The sequence below is a fragment of the Pistacia vera genome, unplaced genomic scaffold, assembly GCF_008641045.1.
Source record: "Pistacia vera cultivar Batoury unplaced genomic scaffold, PisVer_v2 Contig234, whole genome shotgun sequence".
Classification (NCBI taxonomy): Eukaryota; Viridiplantae; Streptophyta; class Magnoliopsida; order Sapindales; family Anacardiaceae; genus Pistacia; species Pistacia vera.
In genome coordinates, this window is record NW_022196040.1 from 1061944 (window position 1) to 1086302 (window position 24359).

The window sequence follows — 24359 nt, forward strand, 5'->3', positions numbered from 1 at the left end:
ATTCACTCAATTTATTTGCCATTAAAAGGCAGAGACACAGAGCTTACCCAGTTTACAAACACCCAAAATCCTAAATGATCGACTGTAAAAAAATGGACGGCTTTGATCAACTCCCGGACTCCCTCATCCTTCTCATCTTCAACTCAGTCTCCGACATCAAGTCCCTGATCCGTTGCCGTGCCGTCTCAAAACGTTTCAACTCAATAGTCCCGCAAACCGAATCCCTCTCGTTAACAGTCGACCGAGTCATCTCGCCCGAGTCGGAATCCGATTCACTCCTCGTTACCTTCCTTAAAATCTTCTTTAAGTCCCTCAACGACCTTCTATCCACCTCAATCAAACCCCACAATCCGACCCGAACCCTAGTCCAGAACTCACCTGCCCAAATTTTAACAAAGTTCGATCGAGTGAGGAATCTTCGGATTGAGTTACCCGCCGGTGATCTAACTTTAGACAAAGGCGTATCTGTGAAATGGAGAGCTGAGTTCGGTAGAAGTTTAAAGAGTTGCGTGATTATCGGGTTCAAGTCGGCTTCAACAACAGCTAGCGAAAATCCCGGAGAAGGGGCTGAGATTGACATTGTGGGAGGATTAAAGACGAGAGTGATGTGGACAATAAGCGCGTTAATCGTGGCTTCCGCCAAACACTTTATGTTGGAAGACGTGGTTAGACAGCATGAAGAGATGGAGAGTTTAGTTTTAATTGATAGAGAAGGGGAGGGTACAGTGGTGATGGATAAGGAAGGGATGAGAGAGTGTAGGTTAGGAGGGGCGCATGTTAGCGAAGGGCAGTGGGACAGGAGTCGGACGATGGTGCCGAGTGTGAAAATGCGGATGAGGCACGAGCCAAAGCTGATGCTGAAGGCTGGGGTTTGGGTGGAGGGTGCCACCCTGGTGGTTGTTAGGCCTAGTGAGGGGAAAGACGACGTGGATGATGGTGAACTAGCACTGGGGGCGTTTGGTGATGGGATATATAGAGAAGCTGTGCAAGAATTGCTTAAGAGTAGGAGTTATATGTTAGAAATGAACTCGTTTTGATGTTGAACGAGTTGAGGTTTGATTTAGTTTGGTTGGGTTTTCCTTTTGTTTTCGTAATTTGTAACAACAGTTTGATTGTAATTTGTGTGTAAATAATTTGGTTCAATATCATAAATTTCTGAAACAAGGAATTCCAAGTTCTGTTATGAGCACTTGTATGAATACATGTTAATTCCTACAACTTCGTCTTAACAGTAGTAGTTATTGGCCTAAGAAAACTTCATTCAACATCCAATTCATGTAGCAGAGAATTTCATAACCAAGAATTCAAAGCCCGGTGATATCCATGGGCATACTTGATTACTTACTGCATCTGAAATGAAAGGTTTCAATATCCTAACTGGGTGATTAACTTGTCTTGAAGATTTTTGAATGTTGAAAAGTTTATTCAATGCACCTATACAATCTGGCAAAATGAGGGTTTGGCAGACATACTGGAGATAGAATGATAGAAGATGACCCTCCATTCTACACATACTAAAACGTTTAATGAAAGTAAATTGTGGAATCGATTCTTGGAAGAGCTGCAGAAGAGAAAAAACTGGAAAACACATGAAAGAAACAAATCTCGAAAAACAACAGAATTCACAACTCCAGCGAACAAAAATGATCGTTTTTCACATTCTACACCACAAAAATGAAATTTTCTATTTTTTCTTTTTAAATTACAGCTGCTTCAACACATTTCTTATAATTTATGGGTGATCTAAGTCCGTACTGGGTCTCAAATCTGTGGTAGATAATAGAATACAAACTTGGGGGCATATCATCTAGAATCTTTTTTATTTTTTATTTTTTTATCATCTAGAAATAGAATCTTGAAGGCACAAACATTGCTAAGTGGCTTGGCAAAATTTTCACATGTCAAATTATGAACTAATTAAGAAAAAAAATAAATAAATAAAAGCCACCAGCAGATTCAAATTGAGGTACAAATCATCAAGGATAAATTTCGTTTCCTGTATAGTTTGAAGCATCCTTTCAGCAAAAAATTTCCTCCATTCGGAACATTTAAGCCAGAGTACACAATACTTTGAATGTAGTTTCAGTGACTTAAAGTACTCTAGAAAGAATATACAACAAATTGTTCTTTGGTTTTGAACATACAACAAAAGGTGGCGGCAGTGAGTGCAGATATTGAATATTAAGACAACAATTCCCAATTTATTTAACTTTGATGCACTAACTAGGTTCAATCAACAAAAAACAAGTAAAATTTAAACTTTATCCTCAATTTAACACCACAGAAAACAACAAATAAATAAAAAGATATGATTCATTGGAGCAAAATAGTAACACCTACATATCAATCAGCCCTCAGAACATCCTAAGATCAAATTTAGATCTTTATTACAATTCATAGTTTTGATGTCTTCTAACCAAAAATACATTAGTTTTCCAAGTTCATCAGAATAAGGAAGCACATATTTCTGTATGAACTTCGTTTCACATGTCATAAAAATGGTAACCAAACTGATTTCCTTCTGAATTAAATTCTTACTTGTCAGTAAGTCAAAAACTTCTAGCCGAGGTTTTAATCTGTGCTCAATGCTGCATAGAAGGAGTACAGGGTTGTCAGCGATAAGTGAAATATCCACGTTCCCTCTTTGAAGCAGCAATTTGGTTATCCCTTCAATCTTCTTCTCAGATGTTGAAAATACTTGGGGTGTGCTCCTGAATATTGAAAGAATATGATCATCACTGTATCCCAATCTCTTGAAAAGATTCACCTTTCGCTCCCAAAGCTCCTTATTCATCGAACTTATTACTCGAATAGCAGGAAGATACATCCTAGATTTCCTATCAAATCCCATTTCATCAACTCTTTTCACAAAATTCCTAATGCCATCAGGCTTATGGAGAAAAAGTCTGGGGAAACTACGTATGAATCTAACAATCTGCGAACTGGCAATTCCACAACCCTTCAAAATTTCTATATTAGGTATCAGAGTCTTCTCCAAATCCAATTTCAGAAACCACCCACCTCTCTTTATAATCTTACCAAAATCAGCATTGGATCCTAAAACACTCTTCAACACCGAAATTGATGGTAGAATTACCTTCTTCACACTTCTCGTTAAAAACCAGGGATCAGCAGTTAATATTTCAACAATATCCGTTGATGACAAACCCAAGTCTTGCAAAATCTTGATCTTGGGCTTAATAGTACGATCAAGACTGGAAGAGAGGATCTTAGGTGTTCTTCTAACGATTATCTCAATACGGGTATCGGAGAAACCACTTTCTTTGAGAAATGACAGTATAGAATCCAACTTTTCAGGATTTTTAAGGTGAGTTTGGAGATATGAGACTTTTAAGGCCGCTTCAGGAGAGAAACTGTGCTGATTGATTAAGTAATCAGCCAAGGAAATTTTAGATTTTGACCTAGACGAAGAAGTAGAGAAGAAATGGAGCGAAATTGAGTATGTAATCGGTGGTTTTCGGACGTGCAGAGAGTTCTTCAAGTAAAGTGATATTAGGGTTTTGCAAATAAAGGGATTCATCATGTGAGGACTTTTAAGAAGTTTTAGCAGTTGTTTAGCACATCAATAATGTAAAGTAAAAAGAAACAAAGCTTGCCTGTTATTCTGAAATGGAAAGATTCGGACGGAAACCAGGCAGTCGTCTCAGCCGAACGACGTTCCTGACTTCCTGTAATGATGAGTGATAGGTTTAGGGTTTAAGCACTCAAATTTGGAAATTAGGACTCTGAGCTTTCTTCAGATCTCCTTTCATTGGCGGGAATGGGCTCCATGCTAACATATCTTAACCCGATATGCTATGGGTTCGGATCCATATCCAGCCCATAGTTTAATTGAAAGTAACCTAAACCAAAGCTTAAACCGTTTGTTTCATTATTATATTTAACTTTGAGTAATATTATATTTACACCACTCTTTTATACCATTTTTATTATATCATAATATGACATATACCACAATCACACAAATTCTATTATAATATTAAAAAATTTAAATAATTAAAATTTTGTGTGGTTGTGGCATATGTCACATCATGATGTAATGAAAATGATGTAAAAAAGTGGTGTAAATGTAGGATTACTCTTTAACTTTTGTAATCTGATTTTTTAAATAAGCATTTGGCTCATTATTCAGGAAATCATATTTTAGAAATTTGATTCCTGACTCCTGATTATGCAGGCAGCCCTAGGCCACTAGTTTAGAGCGCAACCACCGGTGCCCAGAACTAGAGATCCGCCACCATCTCGGTTTCCTCATCCAACTCGAGCCCACCATCCTTTTTAAACACTGTCGGCGCACCTTTTGTGGTGAAGTTCACCTATCGTCGGCCACCCTCCTTCAACTCGAGGCCACCATCTTCCGATTACTACCATCGGTGCACATTTCCCAGTGAAGTTCACCCACCGTTGGCCACCCACCTGCACACCCACTGCCAACCAAGAGCCACCAAAGTTCCAAACGGGTTTGGGTTTTTCAAAAGGTAAAAAAAATAAAAAGGGAAGATGAGGGGGAAAACGAACATGATATGAAATATGTGAATTAAATGAAAATCTGAAAGGGGCAATTTGCAGTTAAAAAAATTATTTGGAATAGGTTAAAATGCCTTTCTAAGAGGTAAAGAAATGTGAAAGGGGCAATTTCGTCAATCAAAATTTGCAAAATTGGGTTCGGTTATTTTACCAACAAATTCTGGCAACACCAAATTTGTAGTTGGGACATCTATTTTTTATTTTAAATTACAACATATTATATTAATTTAATTCGTTCATTTTTTTGTAACATTTGGAAATACTTTCAAAACGGTGCTTTTTGAGACTGTTAAATCATATTGTCTTCGTTGATTCTGTAATTAACTCTTACTAATATAAGATATCCATCTATTTTGCAGGTTTGGAGTTGTCGTATGAAGAGATGTGTTTGTAATGAAAGTGTCACCTCGTAGGATTCAGTACTATTATAGGCAAAAGAGGTAGTTTCAACGTTTTTACATACTTTGAGTCCATCGTAGACGCTGTTGGTCAACCTTACCCATATCTTCCCATGTATTGACGCCTTCAAGTAGTGTTAGATCAAATGAGATAACAGTTTCTCTACATTTAGTTTTGAGGGTTTAATTTGCGTATGTGATTATTGATGTGTTTGCTTTATTATTACAATGTCTCAATTTTGTTTGTCGTTCTATTGTATCGTTGTTAGATGAGTTATAACGTGAGCTGGTCCGATGAAATGACCCACCAATTTCTGATTTTGTTGTCTGAGCGTGTGAAAAATGCCCATGGTATTGCAATTAAAACGACGGATTACCAGAATATGTTGGTTGATTTGGAACCATTGGCTGGGAAGAAACTCGACGTAGGACAGTTAGTTTCTAAGTTCTTCTGGTTGAAAAAATACTTATAATGCTTGGCGCAAACTTATGCAACACAGGGTTTCTGTTGGGATCATCAGAACCAAATGCCAACATGTTCCGTAGAGGTTTGGAGAGAATATGTCAAGGTAACTTTTCATATTTTTAATTCATATTAATCTACGACATCGTATGTTTTACGACTTTTTCCTTGACAAACACATATTAATGTATGTCTGTTTTTGTTACCAGCATAACAAATAGGCAGCGCAATTCTTTCTAAGGGACTTCCATATAAGGAGTTATATGAGGACATTTTTTAAAAGCAAAGCACCACTGGAAGATTCACGTACACATCAATGTTCGAGCCAGTGGATTCGAACAACAATTCATCTGAACATGGAGCGATTGAGAATGACGATAGTGAGTTTGAACCTGATCTGGATCAAACAACACGAGAAAAGCGATCAAACATCTCTAGTCATGGAAGACCTAGGAGGAGGAAGAAGACATTCGACTAGAGAGAAGAACTTGTGGATGTGATTGGCAGACTGATAGACGTACTTGTCGAAAGGAGTAGAGGATTCGGGGCTGGAAATCGTAGTGAAGATGAAGGGGTCGGAGAGAACACCAGTCGTTAATCTGATCCATTTTCCATGTCCACCTGTTTGGACATTTTGACGTCTATGAAAGTTCATACAGATGTTTACATTAAAGTTGTTGATTACTTGTATGAAAATCTAGGGTTTAGGGAGGCATTAAATGCCAGTTCAGCATAGGTTAAATTGGGTTTATACTAGGTTTTTGAATTGATTAGGATGTCATACGTGTAGTCCCACAATTTTGTACTAACCAGTGGGCACTTATCCCTTATATGGTTGTTTTTTTTTATAGCATCTTGATTTAGTTTCATCATAATTATGTTTGCTATTGTATGTACTTATACAATGTACTATTGTTTTAATGTTAGAGCATGTTTCATATAAGTTGGCGATTGGAAGTACAATTAAATATTGAATGTTATATTTTCTTAAGTACCACAACAATATGAATTGATGATCAATGTTTTACAAATGTATAGATTTAGATGGCGTCATCTAGGTGTACAGCTCGTAATGGAAATGATGTTGATGAAGAAAGGGAAATTATGGTAGATGTTGTGGTTGCAATGTGTGCAGTTGTCGCGTTAGAAACAGACTTCGGAACACATGGATGACGATTACGACATACATCCGCATTAACTGGTCACAATAAAATGTTGGAAGTACTTAATGGCCATCCTGACAGAATATTGCGAAGTGTCGCATGGACAAACAATGTTTTAAATACTTATGTTACATTTTGGCACAATAAGGGAGCTTGCGACACTTTAACAATATGAGTATTGAAGAACAGGTTATGATATTTTTGACAACCATTGGAAAAAACGAGACATACAGTACTATTATGGATGATTTCCAACATTCGAGCGAGACAATCTCTATATATGTGGGCAAAGTTTGCAATGCAATATATGGGTTGCAGACAAAGTTTATCAAGGCACTGGACTTCAGTGAAGTTCCAGTGGAAATATCGACAAACCCAAAATATTACCCATTCTTTAAGGTACTTTTATTATATTATTATTATTTGTACGTGCTTCAGTTCGTTGTGTTATTTATGTTGACAGTCGGTTGATATTATTGAATGTTATCTTTTGTCCACAGGACTGTATAGGGGCGATTAATGGCACACATGTCGATGCTTGAGTTTTAACTGAGTTGGCCGATGTCTTCCGGAATTATAAAAGAACATTGTCACAGAATGTCATGGTTGTATGTGACTTCAAGATGATGTTCACTTATGTCGTCATTGGTTGTGAAGGATCCGCCCACGACTCAAAGGTTTTAAATTCGGTTCTTGATGATCCTAATTATGGATTCACACATCCCCACAAGGTACAACTAGCTTCTTTACGTATTATAGAATATTTGCTCCGTTTTTTTGGATTAAAATATCAAATGACATGTTTCAGTTAATTACAGGTAAATACTATTTCGTTGATGTGGGTTATGCAAATAGAGGGGGGTTCCTTGCCCTTTATAAACGAGTTCCTTACCATCTACATGATCGTCGTCGTAACCAAAATGATCCTCAGGCGTTGTTTAACTACAGGCATGCATCACTCCGCAATGTTGTTGAGAGAACCTTTGGTGTTCTAAAGAAAAGATTCTGGATTCTTGATGGAATGAATAATTACCCGTTGGAGAAACAAGCTTGGATTGTTTGGCATGTTGTGTACTTCATAATTTTATTAGAAGGTACAATATGTAGGAAGAAATCTTTGAACAGTATACTGCGGAAGAATATTTGCATGACCAAAACAGGGCAGCTAATGAAGGAAATGGGGAGGGATCGAGTCAACCACAGCAACGTATTATTGACGACATAGCGAATGTGCGGGATAACATAACGATTGAAATATGGGAACAACATATGACCAATGTCGTAGTTGTTAATGGAGTATAATTGTATAAATGATTCTAAGGGTTGACAATCAGTGGCTTTGTCAGAGATGTATTAATGTGGTGGTTTTAAATGATGTATTAGTACTTGAAATTAATAGTTCCAAATTTGTCTTGAAGTTAGTGATTACGAAATTACCAATTAAATATTTAATAATATTAAAACGTTAATTGATAAGTTTTTACTATATAATAATAAAAATTAATTTAACAAAAAGCAACAAAGAATTCTATCAATAAATCCTTTATAAAAAAATATACCAAATATTTTTTCTACAATTTATTCAACTTTATATATTATCCTAAATACTTTATCAAACATCAAATCATATTTTCGTAATAATAACTCAGTTAAATACTCTACCAAACACTTTTTTTTTTCAAACCATATTCTCAAAATAATAATCCTACTCAACTTTACAATAATATTTCAAAAATATTACTCACAATAAGTAAACAAATGCACCAAGCTATTTATATCTAAACATGTGGTTGTCAATAGAAAAATGATTAAAAATTTTACGAAGCCTTAAAATTAAAATAATTTCCATTCAATGAACCAAAACAAATTACAAAATCTCACTATTCTAGTACTATACATGTGTTTGTTAATAAGAACTTCTTTTACGTTTAAAACCACGAACACAGTATTCTAAATTGAAAATTCCATACGCATAATAATTTAACGGTAACACAGGTGATAATCCGTGGATTATATTGTTTTCATTAGACTTTTTAGTCGGATTTCAGGTACTTTCTAGTTCATTTTGACCTGAATTGTTGCTTAATTCTTTACATTTCGTGTTTCAGGTTAAAATGGACTTTTTGAGCAAATAAGGACAAAATTGGAAATTCTGGACTCAGAAGTTAGCGGATCTCAGAAGTTGGGAGAGTTCTGAAGCAGGATAAAGCACTATGAGGCTTGTTCCTAAGGGAGAGCACCGAGGATCGAAGAATCAAGCGAAGATGCAAGCATAGTGGCAATTTTGTAATTTTAGAACTTTTCAAGAAGCTTCACCACGGCGAAGTGCGCTAGTCACGCACCATATCTGCTTCTTTCTTCGCCGCGGCGAGATTTCTTCTTCGCCGCGGCGAGATTTCTTCTTCGCCGCGGTGATGGTCGTAATTTCCAGTTTTGTAAACCGCACAGTTTTGCTTTTGCGTGTTTTTCTTAGGAATTTGGGCGAGGTATAAAAGAAACACTTAGCCTTTTTGGAAAGGGTCATCCAGGAAGTAGGGTTAGCAGCTTTTACATTTCTTAGATTGATTTTGGAGCGATTTAGAGATTAACAAGGGTGAAGATTCGATTTTGAACCAGGGGATTCATTATTTGGGAAGATTTCTTGTCTTTTCTCTTATTTTCATTATGCTGAACTTTAATATTATCGTTTTTCTTATTTGTAGTGTTGATTTAACTATGAACTAACCCATTTTGAGTTAGGGTTTTGATTGTAATTCGGATTTTAATGGGTTAAGTGATTGATTGTTTCATTTTTATATGATTATGCTTTGATTGTGTGTTTGCTCTAAGTTTTAATGCTTATATGTGATGAACATGATGAGATTGAGAAATGAATCATGTTAGACTTCTTGGCTAATCACCATTGTAGTATTGGATGCTAGAGATAGATTCAAGAACCAATGAAATCATTTTAGGACTCTTGTGCTTAATGATCTTAGAATTTTTAACTTTCAATTTGTTGGGTGCGGAAGGTTAATAGGGAAGAGTAGGAAAACATAGCCTGAGAAGGTATGTTTGACACTTTAGAGAGTTTGATTTACAATCAATGCATGTGAATATGAATTTAGCTTAATTCTTTAGGTTTAACCCATAAAGTCCGAATGAAGTCAAAACCCTACCTATTTTAATTGAATTGAATTTATCCGTGTTCTTCATCTCGCGTTCGTAGTTAAATTTTTAAGTTAGTAATTTCAGCTTTAGTTTTTATTTTTAATTTGCTCCTATTAATCCAAAAGAACTCGACAGCTCCAATTTGAGAACAGTAGGAAACTTAGTGTTTAGCTAGCAATTCTCGTGGGAACGATAGTCACTCATCACTTTATTACTTGAGCGAGTAGTATACTTGCTACATATTGCATGTTGTAGGTACAGATGGGCCAATTGGCCGAAAAGCTAAATGATAGACCACAAGGGTCTCTACCAAGCAACACGGTGACTAACCCACGTGAGCAAGTAAATGCAATTACGTTGAGAAGTGTGACAGTTTTAGAAGAGGTGGAAAAATCAAGGAAAGAGAAAAGTCCATCAAGGAACAATGAAGAATCTGATGAGGAAGTTAATGAAGAAATCATTGCTGAAGAGAAACCAACCATCCTTAGGAAAGGCGAACAGAAGCAGGATGAGAGGCAAAAGAAAAGGAAAGAGAAATTGCCATTCCCCGAGATACCACCAGAGTTGGCACATCACACACCACCCGTGCCTTTTCCTTAAAGACTCATAAAAGAAAATCAGGATAAGCAGTTTATTAAATTTCTTGATGTTTTTAAGAAACTGCATATTAACATTCCTTTTGCAGATGCACTGCAGCAGATGCCGAGCTACGCGAAGTTTCTTAAGGAAATTTTATCAAACAAGAGGAAGTTAGAAGATGAGGAAATGGTGATGCTCACGGAGGAATGCAGTGCCATCTTACAAAAGAAGCTGCCCCCGAAACTCAAAAATCCAGGGAGTTTTACTATTCCTTACACTATAGGAGATATCACCTTTGATCGAGTTTTATATGACTTAGGAGCTAGCATTAACCTTATGCCTTTTTTTGTTTTCAGGAAATTAGGAATTGGTGAAGTAAAGCCGACGACCATATGCTTGCAACTTGCAGATCAATCAATAAAGCATCCGAGGGGCATTGTGGAGGAAGTGTTGATTAAGGTGGACAAGTTTATTTTTCCTGGGGATTTCTTTGTGCTGGATATGGAAGAAGACAAAAAGATTCCTCTTATCCTGGGACGACCATTCCTAGCTACCGGAAAAGCTTTAATTGACGTTCAAGAAGGGAAGTTGATCATGAGGATGCAAGATGAAGAAATAACATTTAATGTCCTTGAATCAATGAGAGCTCCACCTAAACAAGAGTCGTGTTTAAAAATCGATGTTGGTGGATCAATCAAGAATTGAAACCTTCCAACTGAATAGTCCTAAGGTGGAAATTAAGAGCTGCATTATCAAACCAAATCAGTTCGAGAGTGAGGACCATTACGGAAGGGGTTGCACAAAATTCCGAGACAAGCCGCAGTTGAGTTTGAGTTCGCATAAGGAACGGGTCTCTAAGATCAAAAAAGGTGAAGTAAAGCCAAGAAAACGGAATGTGGTAGGTGAGAAGAGTCGAGCTACCAAAGTTATGACCAAAGGATGGAAATGGGTGGTGAAACTCTCAACAAGGCCTCTGTGTGAAAAAGATCTTCAGCAAATGAAGCTCCAGTACAAGGGAAATTTCCAGGATGTGATGTACTTGGATAGTCCGAGCTGATGTGAAGAATTGAGAGAGTCGAGCTTACCGACTATAAACAAGCGCTTCTTGGGAGGCAACCCAAGTGTTTTTAATTATTTGTTTTTCATTTTGGTTGTTTGAATTTGTTTGAACTCATTATGAGTTTGTATGATTTTTAATTTGTGTGTTTTTGGGTGTTTCAGGTGAAGTTTTCAATGAAAGAAAGGAATTAAAATGCTTCAGACTTCGTCGGGGTGAAGAAGTATTCTTCGCTGCGGCGAAGTATTGTGTAAAAAAATGTGGTGTGAAAGTCCCAGACTTCGCCCCGGTGAAGCGGCATGAAAATACGTGGGAGCTCTTGGAAGTTTTTGCCCTGGTGAAGAAATTGACTTCGCCGCGGCGAAGAAAGTATGATGAAATTTTTGAAATTTTTCGAAGGCATTGTCGCTGCGGTGAAGAACCTTCTTCGCCGAGGCGAGTTGCCTCTGTATGGTTTTGCCTCGGCGAAGAATTTTTCTTCGCCGTGGCGAAACTTGGGTTTTTTTAGGGTTCTTGAATGAAGAACGTCGCCGCGGCGAAGCTCTTTCTTCGCCGCGGCGACGAGTGTTTTTTATAAATACCCACTTTTCTTTTTCAATCTTTACGCGACTCTTCATATCCACTTGAGAGAAAAATTTTCAAACTTCAATCTTTTGCTTTCCTAGAGTTTAACCAACCAAATTTCTTACTCCTTAACCTCCATAAACACCAAAACAACTCATTTCAACAACAATTTTCGCGAAAATTTCACGAAAAATTTTTGGATCAAGAATTTGGGGCTTTTCAATTTGGGCTGTTTCTGGTTCAATTGGTGGTGAATACTCTTTCATACTGGTAAGATCTCAAGTTCTCTAACCTTTTTTATCGCACAATTTCAAGTTTTAGTTTGTAGATCTGAAAATTTTTATTGCGGCTTAGTTGTGGAATTTGGGTGATTTTGAGCATTGATTTTGTTAGAGGAAGGATAGTTCATGCATTGGGTGATGGTGAGGAGTGTGGGTATTGAAATATTGGAGTGTTTGTGTAAATTTGAAAATTTAAAGTTTGGGGGGGTAAAGCGCGAATTTTTGGAAGTGTTGTTTGTTTTTGCAGGATTGATTGGTTGTGTGGAACAACTAGGTTTGAATTGTTGGGGTATAATTTTTTAGTGAACTTTAATTTTGCACAATGCTTGCCAAAATTAAGCATCCATACAAGGGTAAGGGCAAAGAAAGGAAAGTAGACAACCGCTTTGAGTGAGGAAGCCCGTGAAAGGTATGAGAGGGTCATCCAAATGAAAGATAAGGGTATGATTCTTGAGCGCGGATTGACCGCGAGTCAGGCTTTGGACTGGAGTAGAGGGAGACGTTGGGAGATGTTTTTGAGTGCTCCTGCACAGCCAGTTGTAGAGCCACTTGTGAGGGAGTTTTATGCCAACCTCCCGAATTGTGATGAGGGTATGGCATTTGTGAGAGGGGTTGATGTGCCATTTTCGGAAAAGGTGATCAATGAGTTCTATAAACTGCCTAGGATTTTCCAGGATGATTACGCGAGTTTTAAGAGGTCAAGTTATGATGACAGTATCATCCTTTCGGTCATTGCAAAACCGGATGCAAATTGGGCAGTATCGAAGAAACAGAAGAAGACCATCAAGGGAACTCAGTTGACACCGATGGCTCGACTGTGGCAATATTTATTTAGTGCGAGATTGATGCCGGAATCACACTACAGCACAGTTGCTCACGAGAAGGCAGTATTGCTTTACTCTATTGCCACAAGGAAGAGTATCGATGTGGGAGACATGATCTGGAACAGCATTCAACAGGCCGCCAAACTAGGGCGAACAAGTTACGATTTCCCACATCTCGTCACAGCCTTGTGCATTAGAGCTGGAGTTGAGGTTCATGATGATGAGCACCGTATCCATGCTGCCCCAGTCCTAGACTCAGATTATTATCAGAAACATCTCGACCATCCAGCAGCTGAGCAACCAAGAGCAGGGACAAAACGACAGAGAACCACACAAGGCCCTGCCACATCCTCCAGCTCCACAGCTACACAAAAAGAGATGATGCAGTAGATAATAGGCATGATGAAACGTTTGAAAAAACGGCAGGATTGGTTGGTTGACCAGAATCGGATGATGTATGATATGCAGAAGAGCAGTTTCGGCAAGCTCAATGTTGACACTACGGAATTCCAATGGGCTGATTGGGACTCAGATGAGTGGATGGGCTCCAAGGAAGATGAGGAAGATGAGGGAGGAGAAGAATGAGCACCATAGCACCTGTTTTTGTTTTTCTTTATTTTATTTTGTTTTAGTTGAATTGGTTTTTCATTTGAAACATTAAACTCAGTTTATATTTTTGGTTTTGGATTGTGTAGTTGTTTTCTTTTAATTTGTAGTTGTTGCAAGGATGAGATTTAGTTGTAATATTTTCAAGTTAGTTTGAGAATTTTTGCTAACACAAGGGACACCACAGTTTCAATTGTTTTGACAGATTCTGGGTGAAGAAAAGTCAGAGACCAAGTGTGCATTGTGGAGCGACACTTCACGGATTAACTAGGGAGCTTTCTCGTACCTTTGTTTTTTTTTTTTTTTTTTCTATTCTTGATTTATGCGTAATGGAATATTGGGGACAGTGTCATATTTAGTTTGGGGGTAGGAAATAGAAATAAAGCCTAGTTTAAGAGTATATCAGCTGGAAATCAGAACCCGCCTTAAAAACTGCCTAGCAGTACTTGGCAACATCTGGTATAACAACGCCATGTTATTTTTCTTTAGTTTGATTGTTTTTGCTGATGATGGATTGTATAAATCAATGATGAGAATAGGGTTGTTGCAATTTTATTGTTGAGAAATGTTAAGCATTGCTTCAAGTTTATGTTTATTGACTGGATTTTGATTGAGGTTTGTTGAGTGGTTCAGCCACAATTTTCATTTATTTCGGCATGCTTAGATTCATTTTATGTAATTAGGTGAAGTTTGATAATGTTGGTGGACTCCAGAACCTAGTAGAGAAGTGCTTGAGGCGAAATTCTAGGATTAGACGTGGTTGAGAAGATGATTTAGATATTTTTCAGAACGTTTGAGACTTTCTAGCCGACCCATGAATGAAATTATCCCTAGTCACCTATTTGAGCCATATGAATTTTATTGCTTTATTTTTCTTGGAAAACAACAAAAATTGTCCAATCCTTATACCCTAAACACTTTATCGTACCCTTAGGAGAATTCGGTCCTAATGCAAACACAAGGAATAGAAAGAGTTGTACGAATAAGCCAAAAGAATAGTTTGGGGGTTGGGAGAAGAGAAATAAAAACAAAAGAGGTAGTTCACCTCAATTCAATTGAATTGTTTTAAAAAAAAGATTTCTGCCTAGTTTAAGGGTATACCGGTTGGAAACCAGAACCCGCCTTAAAAACTGCCTAGCAGTACTTGGCAACCTCTGGTATAACAACGCCATGTACACCTTAAACGCAATTTCCCCGCTGCATTTGTGGTATCCTAAATAAGAAAGATATACGTTGAGGGATGTGAATTAGTGGACATTTTGATTGGTGGTTGAGAAGAAGTGGAGTTCGATTTGATGTTAGTTTTTGCATTAGGAAAACCGAGTTTTCTTACTTTGTTATTCCTATCCTTTTTCTTGGAAACCACTACCCGAGCCTAACGTTACAAGCTTTTAAAGACCTTTTGATTCTTATCTTTGTGTAGTCCTCATTAGTGGAGAGTATTTCAATATTTAGGCTTATGGAGTCTGCCACCATTTGATAAACTTTACATTTTTGCATAAAATAATCCAGGAAGTTGGAATGTGGATTGAAGTGGGGATCACCTACTCGGTGGACCGATTGAGGAAGATAGTCGATATAGCCTATAACTTCTTGGAGTGTTGAACATTTTCTGATAATAATTTTTCAACAACTTTTGAGACTTGTGTAAATTCTAGACAATTCGTTTGTTGAGTTTGAGTCTTGTTGGTTTTTGTTAAATTTTTTCAGTTTTGTTGTGTGAGTGTTTTGTGTTTTTGTTCGTTTGTTTTTTGTTTTTGTTTCCGTGAGTTTTGTACTGTATGCTCGGGGACAAGCATATCTTTAGTTTGGGGGTATTTGATAATCCGTGGATTATACCGTTTTCATTAGACTTTTTAGTCGGATTTCAGGTACTTTCTAGTTCATTTTGACCTGAAATTGTGCTTAATTCTTTACATTTCGTGTTTCAGGTTAAAATGGACATTTTGAGCAAATAAGGACAAAATTGAAAATTCTGGACTCAGAAGTTAGCGGATCTCAGAAGTTGGAGAGTTCTGAAGCAGGATAAAGCACTATGAGGCTTGTTCCTAAGGGAGAGCACCGAGGATCGAAGAACAAGCGAGATGCAAGCAAAGTGGCAATTCTGTAATTTTAGAACTTTTCAAGAAGCTCACCACGGCGAAGTGCGCTAGTCACGCACCATATCTGCTTCTTTCTTCGCCGCGGCGAGATTTCTCTTCGCCGCGGCGAGATTTCTTCTTCGCCGCAGCGACGGTCGTAATTCAGTTTTGTAAACCGCACAGTTTTGCTTTTGGTGTTTTTCTTAGGAATTGGGCGAGGTATAAAAGAAACACTTAGCCTTTTGGAAAGGGTCATCCAGGAAGTAGGGTTAGCAGCTTTTACATTTCTTAGATTGATTTTGGAGCGATTTAGAGATTAACAAGGGTGAAGATTCGATTTTGAACCAGGGGATTCATCAGGGGATATTCTTGTATTTTCTCTTATTTTATTAGCTAATTTTAATATTATGTTTTTTTGTAGTGTTGATTTAGGAATTAACCATTTGGTTAGGGTTTTGATTGTAATTCAGATTAATGGGTTAAGTGATTGATTCTTTCATTTTCATATGATTATGCTTTGATTGTGTGTTGCTCTAAGTTTTAATGCTTATATGTGATGAACATGATGAGATTGAGAAATGAATCATGTTAGGCTTCTTGGGTAATCACCATTGTAGTATTGGATGCTAGCGATAGATTAAGAACCAATGAAATCATTTTAGGACTCTTGTGCTTAATGAGCTTAGAATTTTTAACTTTCAATTTGTTGGGTCCGAAGGTTAATAGGGAAGAGTAGGAAAACATAGCCTGAGAAGGTATGTGACACTTTAGAGAGTTCGATTTACAATCAATGCATGTGAATGTGAATTTAGCTTAATTCTTTAGGTTTAACCCATAAAGTCCGAATGAACAAAACCCTACCTGTTTTAATTAAATTGAATTTATCCATGTTCTTCATCGCGTTCGTAGTTAAATTTTTAAGTAGAATTTCACTTTAGTTTTTATTTTAATTTGCTCCCATTAATCCAAAAGAAGTCGATTGCTCCAACTTGAGAACAGTAGGAAATTTAGTGCTTAGCTAGCAATCCTCGTGGGAATGATACTCACTCCAACTTTATTACTTGAGCGAATAGTATACTTGCTATATATTGCATGTTGTAGGAAAACGCATCAACAGTTTAAGTTTAGAAACTTTCACTACAAAATCGAGCGTTCAATTCAACATTGGAATAACACCAAGGATTCAAAACATGACTACCACTGCCTCTCTCCTTGTGGAGTTATGAATAAGATGATGACATTACGAGTCTATTTATAGATTTTTAGGTAAAACATAAGAGGTAAACTACAAATATTGAACCACCATTGAGTGTGCGAACGGTCAACTAAGACTTTTAAGTGTATTACTTAAAAGGTTTTGAATTCGATCCATCTGACTCTAATGAGGGTGTCCACTGGACATTATGGCTCGATCAAAAACTAATAGAAATGTCAAAGTGTTTTCCTGTTTTTTAGGCAATAAAGAAAGAGACTTGAAAAATTGTGAACATGAACTCAGGCTGGCAATTTTAATTTCACTAGCAATAACAAATCATCAAAAGATCGTGTTTCGATATCAATTAAATTTTCGATAAAAAATACATAAATTCATTAATTATGAGTCCTCACTAGAGGGGATAATTCCCCAACTTCATCAGAATGGGGAAGCCCATACTTCTCTAGGAAAATCTTTTCAGAAATCGTATACAAATTGAAGTTAATTTGTTTTCCTCCTAAGCAAAATCTTACTTTCCAGAATGTCAAAAACCCTTGGCCCAGGTTTAGCCTTCGCTCAACATTGCAAATAAGCAGCCATGGGTTGTAACTATAACAGATATTATCAAGTTTCCTCTACTAAGCATCACCTCTGTTACCTCTCTAATCTTCCTCTTCGATATGACAAAGGTCTGAGGTGACCTCCTAAAAGCAGAAACAATACCATCTTCTTTAAATCCCAAGCTCCTGAAGCACTTCAACTTAAGCAGCTCCAAAGTCTCCATGTCCATTGAAACAATCGTCAGAATTAGAGGAAGAAACATCTTAGATTCTATCAAATCCAATCATCAACAACTTTTCACAAACTCCTAAAAACTATCAGGCTTATGGAGCCAAAACCTAGGGAAATAAACCATCGAAACATTTGTGTAGAACTAACTCCAAAACTCTTCAAAAATTCTATAATAGGCATCATAGTCTTCTCCAAATCACATTTCGAAACCACCCAGATGTCTTCAACAGTTAGCCACACTTGCATTTGATCCTGAAACACTCTTCACACCAAACGATGGTACAAGTTATCTACACTTCCGTTGAAAATCAGGGATCAGAAGACATTACATCAGCAATGTTAGTTGATGAAAAACCCAAATCTTGAAAAACCTTGATTTGGGTTTAACTGTATTAACAATGCTAGCAATGAGTACATTAGGCACTAATCATTTTCTCAATATGGGAATTGTTGTCACTTTCTTTGAGAAATAAGAGTACTGAGTCCGAGTTTTCAGGTTTTTTCAAATATTTTGTGGTTAATGAGGCGTTTAAAGCAGCTTCAGGGGAGAAGTGATGCCATTGATCAAAATCAGCTAAAGGAACTTTTGATTTTTTCCATTTTCGGGGCGTCAAGAAGAAGAAAAGCGAGAGTGGTGAGCATGCAATTGGTGGTTTGTGGAGGTGTGAAGAGTGCTTGAAGTACACAAAAAATAGGGTTTTGCAAATACAAGAATTCATCAATGTGGAGATATTGTTAGCATACAAGTTATAAAGAACAGGGTTTGAAGTTAAGAAAACAAACTTGCCTGTTATGGAATGTAAGACTCAAAGATGAATCTACTGCTGTAAAGAAGCAATCGAGAGTAGTTCAAAAAGAGTTCGGGATTTCGACTATTTTACTGAGGTATTTTTTTGTTTAGCTAAACCCTTTCTGAGAACTTAGGGTTTACAGGGATTTTGTTGTGAGGCAAGGGTTCGGGCTTGAGTTTGTGTTGGTCTGGGCCGATTTGAATTCAATTCGAAACCCATAATCTACCATAAGGAATTAAACTTGAATAACATAAGCCGCTGCGTCATGCTTATTGCAAATGCAGTGCAGACTGCAGTCATCATTTGATCTTCAAATATGCAAAGCAATTGCAATCATCAGTAGCTATGATTGGAAAGAGCTGTTTATGATCCGCCAATTTCAATTAACAAACTTATAGTAGAAGCATCATCATATTTATAATCATCCATCATTTCTCACTCCCAAACCTTCACTTTTCCCAAGTTTTGAAACCAAAATCCCGGCTATCCCAAAACAGAAGAAATCACTTTGAAATATAACAGAGGGTTACTAATCAAATTTGTATTAAGACATGCATGCGTATTCTGTTTGCGTGTGTGGAACTGGAACCAGTAAACAATGTGTACTATCATTCTGGGTTTATTATAAGGCATCGACATCGGTTTAAGACTCTTTACTATTTCACCAATACGTATTCCATATTATTAAGTACATGATTAAAACGGAAAAATAACACGAAATTAAAAAAAATCAGTATGGCCAAAACTATATTTTTGTAAGCACTATGCAGAGGTAGGGTCTTAAGGGCCATGGCAAAGGATATATGTCATTGCCTTATTGGTGATGAGATACATACAGGATTTAAATCATCATCATTTTAAGACGATGCTATCTTGATGGAAAGAAACCATATTATATAAAATTAAATATGAAAAATGATTTGAGTAGATTTATCATCTTATTTGGGTAATCATGCGTCAACAATGGGTTCCATTATGATTATGAAGGGCCGTCCTAGACTCCTACTTACTCATTTCTTCTCAAACCATACTGCATTGCATGGAATCAAAGATTAGTGCATTTAATTAAAAAGGGAATCGAACCTTGTTATCTACGGTTACAAATTAAATTCACAACCAATGATTCTTGGTAAATCAATTAAGCTCTTTGATATCATCAACTTCAATTCTTCAATAATATCAATATCTTCGGTGTAACCTTCTATCATAATGATTACGACTGTTGAATTCGACTTATAACCAGTATGTTTAAGTCATGATTAACATTGAATCAATTAAGTCTTATTATTATATTACAAACTACCTTCTCTTAATTAACAAAGACCAATTTGCAATTTCTCCCGCAAGTATGCTTTCAACAAAAACAATTAGAGTAAATGGCTTTTTCTGACATACGGACTTTTAAAATACCACTTTATTACCCAAATTTATATTCGGTTTTCGATTTCGACATCATTGCAACCCCACACCACTACCATTAACTTCCTCGATCATCACTAACCAAAACCCCTCAAACCCTACTCTCATCGACCCTATCAATCGTCGATAATCAAACGATTAGGGTTTACGCAGCCACTCCTTCTAAGTCAAATTTCAATCAATCTCAACCACTAAAATCCAACATTCCACTATCAAAAGACTCATTGACCTCTCCTCTTTAAAAACCCTAACAGTATGAATCGAGTTTGCTCTTTGTTTGTTATTGAAATATAAATTTAGGTAATAAAGTGATATTTTAAAAGTAGGTAAGTGGTAAAATATTATTAAACCATTATTTGGGTGGGATAAAAATCGTAAACTCAAACAATAATAACAAATGCTCCCAAGTCCCACATATCAAACACTTTTAAAAGCTAGAACTTCTCCACTGCCATGCCTTTTTTCCCCAGCCCTACATGTCAAACTTATATACAGATCGAAGAACAGAACATGAAGCATTATAGAATAAGAGATATATACTTTACATACTTCAGTATATTCATTTATTGTATCTACCTAACTTTAGGCTTGGCTTCTTTCGCATCCGCCCGCATGCTTTTTGAGTCTGTCCTTAAAAAGTTCCAAATCAAAAGTGAAAACGGCTCGCTTCGGCTTCTGTGTAAGTGCAATTGTAAAAGCTGCCCTTCTCCATACTATCCACCATTTTTTTTCTTTGACCACCGTCCTCCCTGAAACAACATTAATTACTAACGAATGCCCACTTGTTGGTATATGGATACAATCAAAGACTTTTTGAGATAAGACCATAACTTGTGAATATAATTTAAAGGGTTTAGTTGTCCAAGCTGCTCAAATTAATGCGTCTAGAAACGGTAGAAAAACCATTAACCAGTATTATTGGGGAGAACAACGATGGGTTCCAGAGAACCCCACAGACTAACGAGCATCTATCTTAATAGTTATACAAAAATAATTAAAAATCATAAAGAAGAAGATAGGAGAGAAGAGGGTGATTCGTGGAAGGTCCCAAATTAAAGAAAAGTCAGTCTAATCCTAACGCAAGGTGTAGTGGGTGGAGGGGGAGAGGGGGCCATCCCTTTTCTTACACAACTCTCAAGTGCATTAGTACTCTCATTATGGCTATCTTACTTAATTCATCTCAATTAAATTTCCCTCTTAAAACTTTGGTTTGCCTTTCATTTTCTTTGATTTATTATGATATCAATGTTTAACCTATCATTAAACTCCGTCTAAAAACTGATGACCATATTCCTTTCCACATCTAAAGGCTTTGCCTTTAATAACCCATAATATTATTCTAAGATAGGCAAGCGTGAATCGACAGTCCAGTACTAACAAAATAAATCCCAATTCAATATAGAGTAAACAAATTTTTTCCAACCAAATAATGGTTTAATGATTTTTTCTACCCACAAACTTTTAAAATATCACTTTACTACCCAAATTCATATTTTATTTCTGATTCTACCATCGTTGTAACCCTAAACCACCACCATTCTCTCATCACTCACCAAACCCCTCAAACCCTACTCCCGCCGATCCCGCCAATCGCCTCAATTGAACAATTAGGGTTTGTATAACCACTTCTCCCATGTCAAATTCTGATCAATCCCAACCATCAAAATCCAATATTTCACCATCAAAAGACTCATCAATCTTATTTCTTCAAAAACCCTAACAGTTTGAATCGAGTTTACTCTTTGTTAGCCATCGGAATATAAATTTAAGTGATAAAATGATATTTTAAAAGTTAATAGGTGAGAAAGTGTCATTAAGTCATTATTTGGGCGGGGAAAAGTCAGTTAACTCATTCAATATATTTGAAGGGTGTGGTTGGAGATATGTGTGGGCACTGGCATTGGCAATAGGATATATATATGAATATGAGTAGTGTTGGTAACTGGCATGGGCTCACAAGTTGAGGGTATGATTGGATCATGAAACAAAGCTCGTGGGCTTTAACTTTCCCATTCTACTTTCTTTAATATTTAAATGTGTTTGGCAAGGATTAGAAATAAAGTAAAGGGAAAGAAAGAAGCTCACTTGTGACCCCATTTCAAAGGGCAGCAAAAAGGAGTGTTTGTGTGTTAGAAAATTGAAGAAACAGATAGTAAAGAGGAACACAAGAAAAGGAGAAAAGCAAATAAAGCTGTAAATGCCTCCCTCCTTTCTTTTAAAATACCATCTAAATTCCTAGCACACACAAACCATACAGTTCATAAAGCTCCACCAAGTTTTAAATAAGAGCGAAGAAGAAGAAAACAAGTGAAACAAGATCAAACAAAACCACCACCACCATGAAAGGAAGAGAAGCCAAAGGACCTCCATCAACTGATCTCTTAGTATGTTTTCCATCTCGAGCTCATTTAACTTTAATGCCAAAGCCCATTTGTAGCCCGGCGAGGTCATCAGAGCCCAACAAACGCCACAACAACACCCACCACCACTATCACCATCACCACCACCACCACCACAACCACAACCACCATCCAAAGAAATCAACCTCCAGAAGTAGTGTTGGGCAAGCTAGCCCTCTCTTATGGGCCAAAAACAAGCAAATGGGTGGTCCGGAGATCACGGAACCAACCTCCCCAAAAGTAACCTGCGCTGGACAGATCAAAGTGAGGCACAAGACAAGTGCATGCAAGAGCTGGCAATCAGTGATGGAAGAGATTGAGAGAATTCACAACAACAGGAAGCACAAGAAAAAGCCTACATGGATTGAGTCTCTTGGGTTCAAGAAAGATATCATGCACTTCTTAACATGTTTAAGAAGCATACGATTCGATTTTCGGTGTTTTGGTGCTTTCCCACATAGAGAAAATATTACAACTGATGATGATGATGATGATGAAGAAGACGAGGAATGTCAAGAAAACCCTGAGGTTGTAGAAGTAAGTGATGGTAATGAGACACCAAGAACCGTTTTTTCTAAGTGGTTTATGGTGTTACAAGAAAATCAAAGCAATAATTTTTACAAAGACGAAAGAAATAAAGATAAGGAAAGGTGTTCTCTTGATGATGAATCAGTTGGTGCACCTGCAGCTCCTCCACCAAATGCTCTGTTGCTTATGCGCTGCAGGTCAGCTCCTGCTAAGAGCTGGTTAGAGGAAAAAGAAGAAGAAGAACAAAAAAAGGAAAAAGTAGATGACGATAAAGAAGAAGAAGAAGAAGAAGAAGAAGACAGAAAAAAAGAGGAGAAGAAAACAAAAAATACAAAGAATTTGAAGTCGTTAATGGAAGAAGAAAAGAGAAATAATAAAGAGAACTTGGTAGTGACGAAAAATGACACTGATTTCTACAAAATTTCATCTGATATAGCAAAAGAGACATGGATTGTTGGCGGCATGAAAGATCTATTATCAAGAAGTCGAAGTTGGAAGAGATGATTCATCATGATCATCCTGGTGTCTACTACTACTTTTCCCCATTTCATTTTCAATTATCCTGCTAGTTAAAATTTTATCTTACCTTTTTTTCTTTTTCTTCTTCTTTTTAAATACTTTTATGTGGTTTGTTTCTCATCAAAAATATATTCCCTATATAAGTCGTTGTTTGGAAACTGGGAAAACCATCTTCCTCATCATCACCATTTCTATAGCTTACTTTTAATTTGTTTTGTTATCATATTTGTACAGCTTAATTTTCTTTCCTTCCAATGGAAATAATTTTTTGCTGCCCATGTACATTTTGTGTTAATGTTAATGTATTTGCTCATCTATTGAGAGTCGCAAAAATAATCTATAATTAGATTTGTTGTATTGCTCAAAAAGATCCATATCTCTGTGTTATCCGATTGGCCTGTCACATGTGGGTGTGTATTAAATGCATACAAAATCCAATTATCTTACAGTCACATGGATTTTGATCTCGGATCTCTCTACAATTGATATATACTGCTGATTTGACCCGAGCGATGGGGCCAATGTAATGTCTTTTTCCTGCATATTCTCTGTTTAAATAGTGAATAGCGTTTCTGATCAGATTGCCAATAGCTTATGTTACGGGTCAAATCAGTAAGTAAAGGAAAATAATGGAAGAAACAGAGGTTGAAGTGAGTACAACGTAATTCACATGGCATTGATGCTGCAATATATTGTCGTTACCATAGCCACCATTACCAACTTGGGATCTAAATCTGCCAAAACCAAATGATGGCTGCAATGTCATGTTTGTTATTTAGTGGATTCGGAGTCCTTTTTTGTGTCGTGGATTTTAACTTCTCTCGGTAAAAGGGACAAAGTAAATAATAAAACTAGAATGTTCGTTGTTCTAATAATGGTTCATAATTATGTCCTCTGTCACGCCGGGACAACAGACCAAGAATCGATTAATTTTGACCTAATGTTAATTATATGACTTAATTTATGCTCTATTCTTTTGTGTTCATCGAGACTGAAATATTT

At 36.8% G+C, this 24359-nt stretch overlaps 3 protein-coding genes across 3 annotated transcripts; 2 read left to right on the forward strand and 1 right to left on the reverse strand.

Annotated features, from left to right (window-relative positions):
• The first annotated feature begins 2 nt into the window (after positions 1 to 2).
• Positions 3 to 1161, forward strand: LOC116131550 (F-box protein At1g22220-like). Its single transcript, XM_031417201.1, has one exon. The coding sequence runs from the start codon at positions 75 to 77 to the stop codon at positions 1035 to 1037; it is 963 nt and encodes a 320-aa protein (XP_031273061.1). The 5' UTR covers positions 3 to 74; the 3' UTR covers positions 1038 to 1161.
• Positions 1162 to 2271: 1110 nt separating this feature from the next.
• On the reverse strand, positions 2272 to 3737 carry LOC116131570. Its single transcript, XM_031417222.1, has one exon. The coding sequence runs from the start codon at positions 3542 to 3544 to the stop codon at positions 2348 to 2350; it is 1197 nt and encodes a 398-aa protein (XP_031273082.1). The 5' UTR covers positions 3545 to 3737; the 3' UTR covers positions 2272 to 2347.
• Positions 3738 to 22008: 18271 nt separating this feature from the next.
• On the forward strand, positions 22009 to 23375 carry LOC116131567 (DNA ligase 1-like). Its single transcript, XM_031417219.1, has one exon. It carries the CDS (start codon positions 22251 to 22253, stop codon positions 23340 to 23342), a length of 1092 nt encoding a protein of 363 aa, XP_031273079.1. The 5' UTR covers positions 22009 to 22250; the 3' UTR covers positions 23343 to 23375.
• Positions 23376 to 24359: the final 984 nt, after the last annotated feature.

Bases quoted from the DNA above. Each gene is read 5' to 3' on its own strand.
- LOC116131550 (XM_031417201.1), top strand. From the start codon at position 75: ATGATCGACTGTAAAAAAATGGACGGCTTTGATCAACTCCCGGACTCC.
- LOC116131570 (XM_031417222.1), bottom strand. From the start codon at position 3,544: ATGATGAATCCCTTTATTTGCAAAACCCTAATATCACTTTACTTGAAG.
- LOC116131567 (XM_031417219.1), top strand. From the start codon at position 22,251: ATGAAAGGAAGAGAAGCCAAAGGACCTCCATCAACTGATCTCTTAGTA.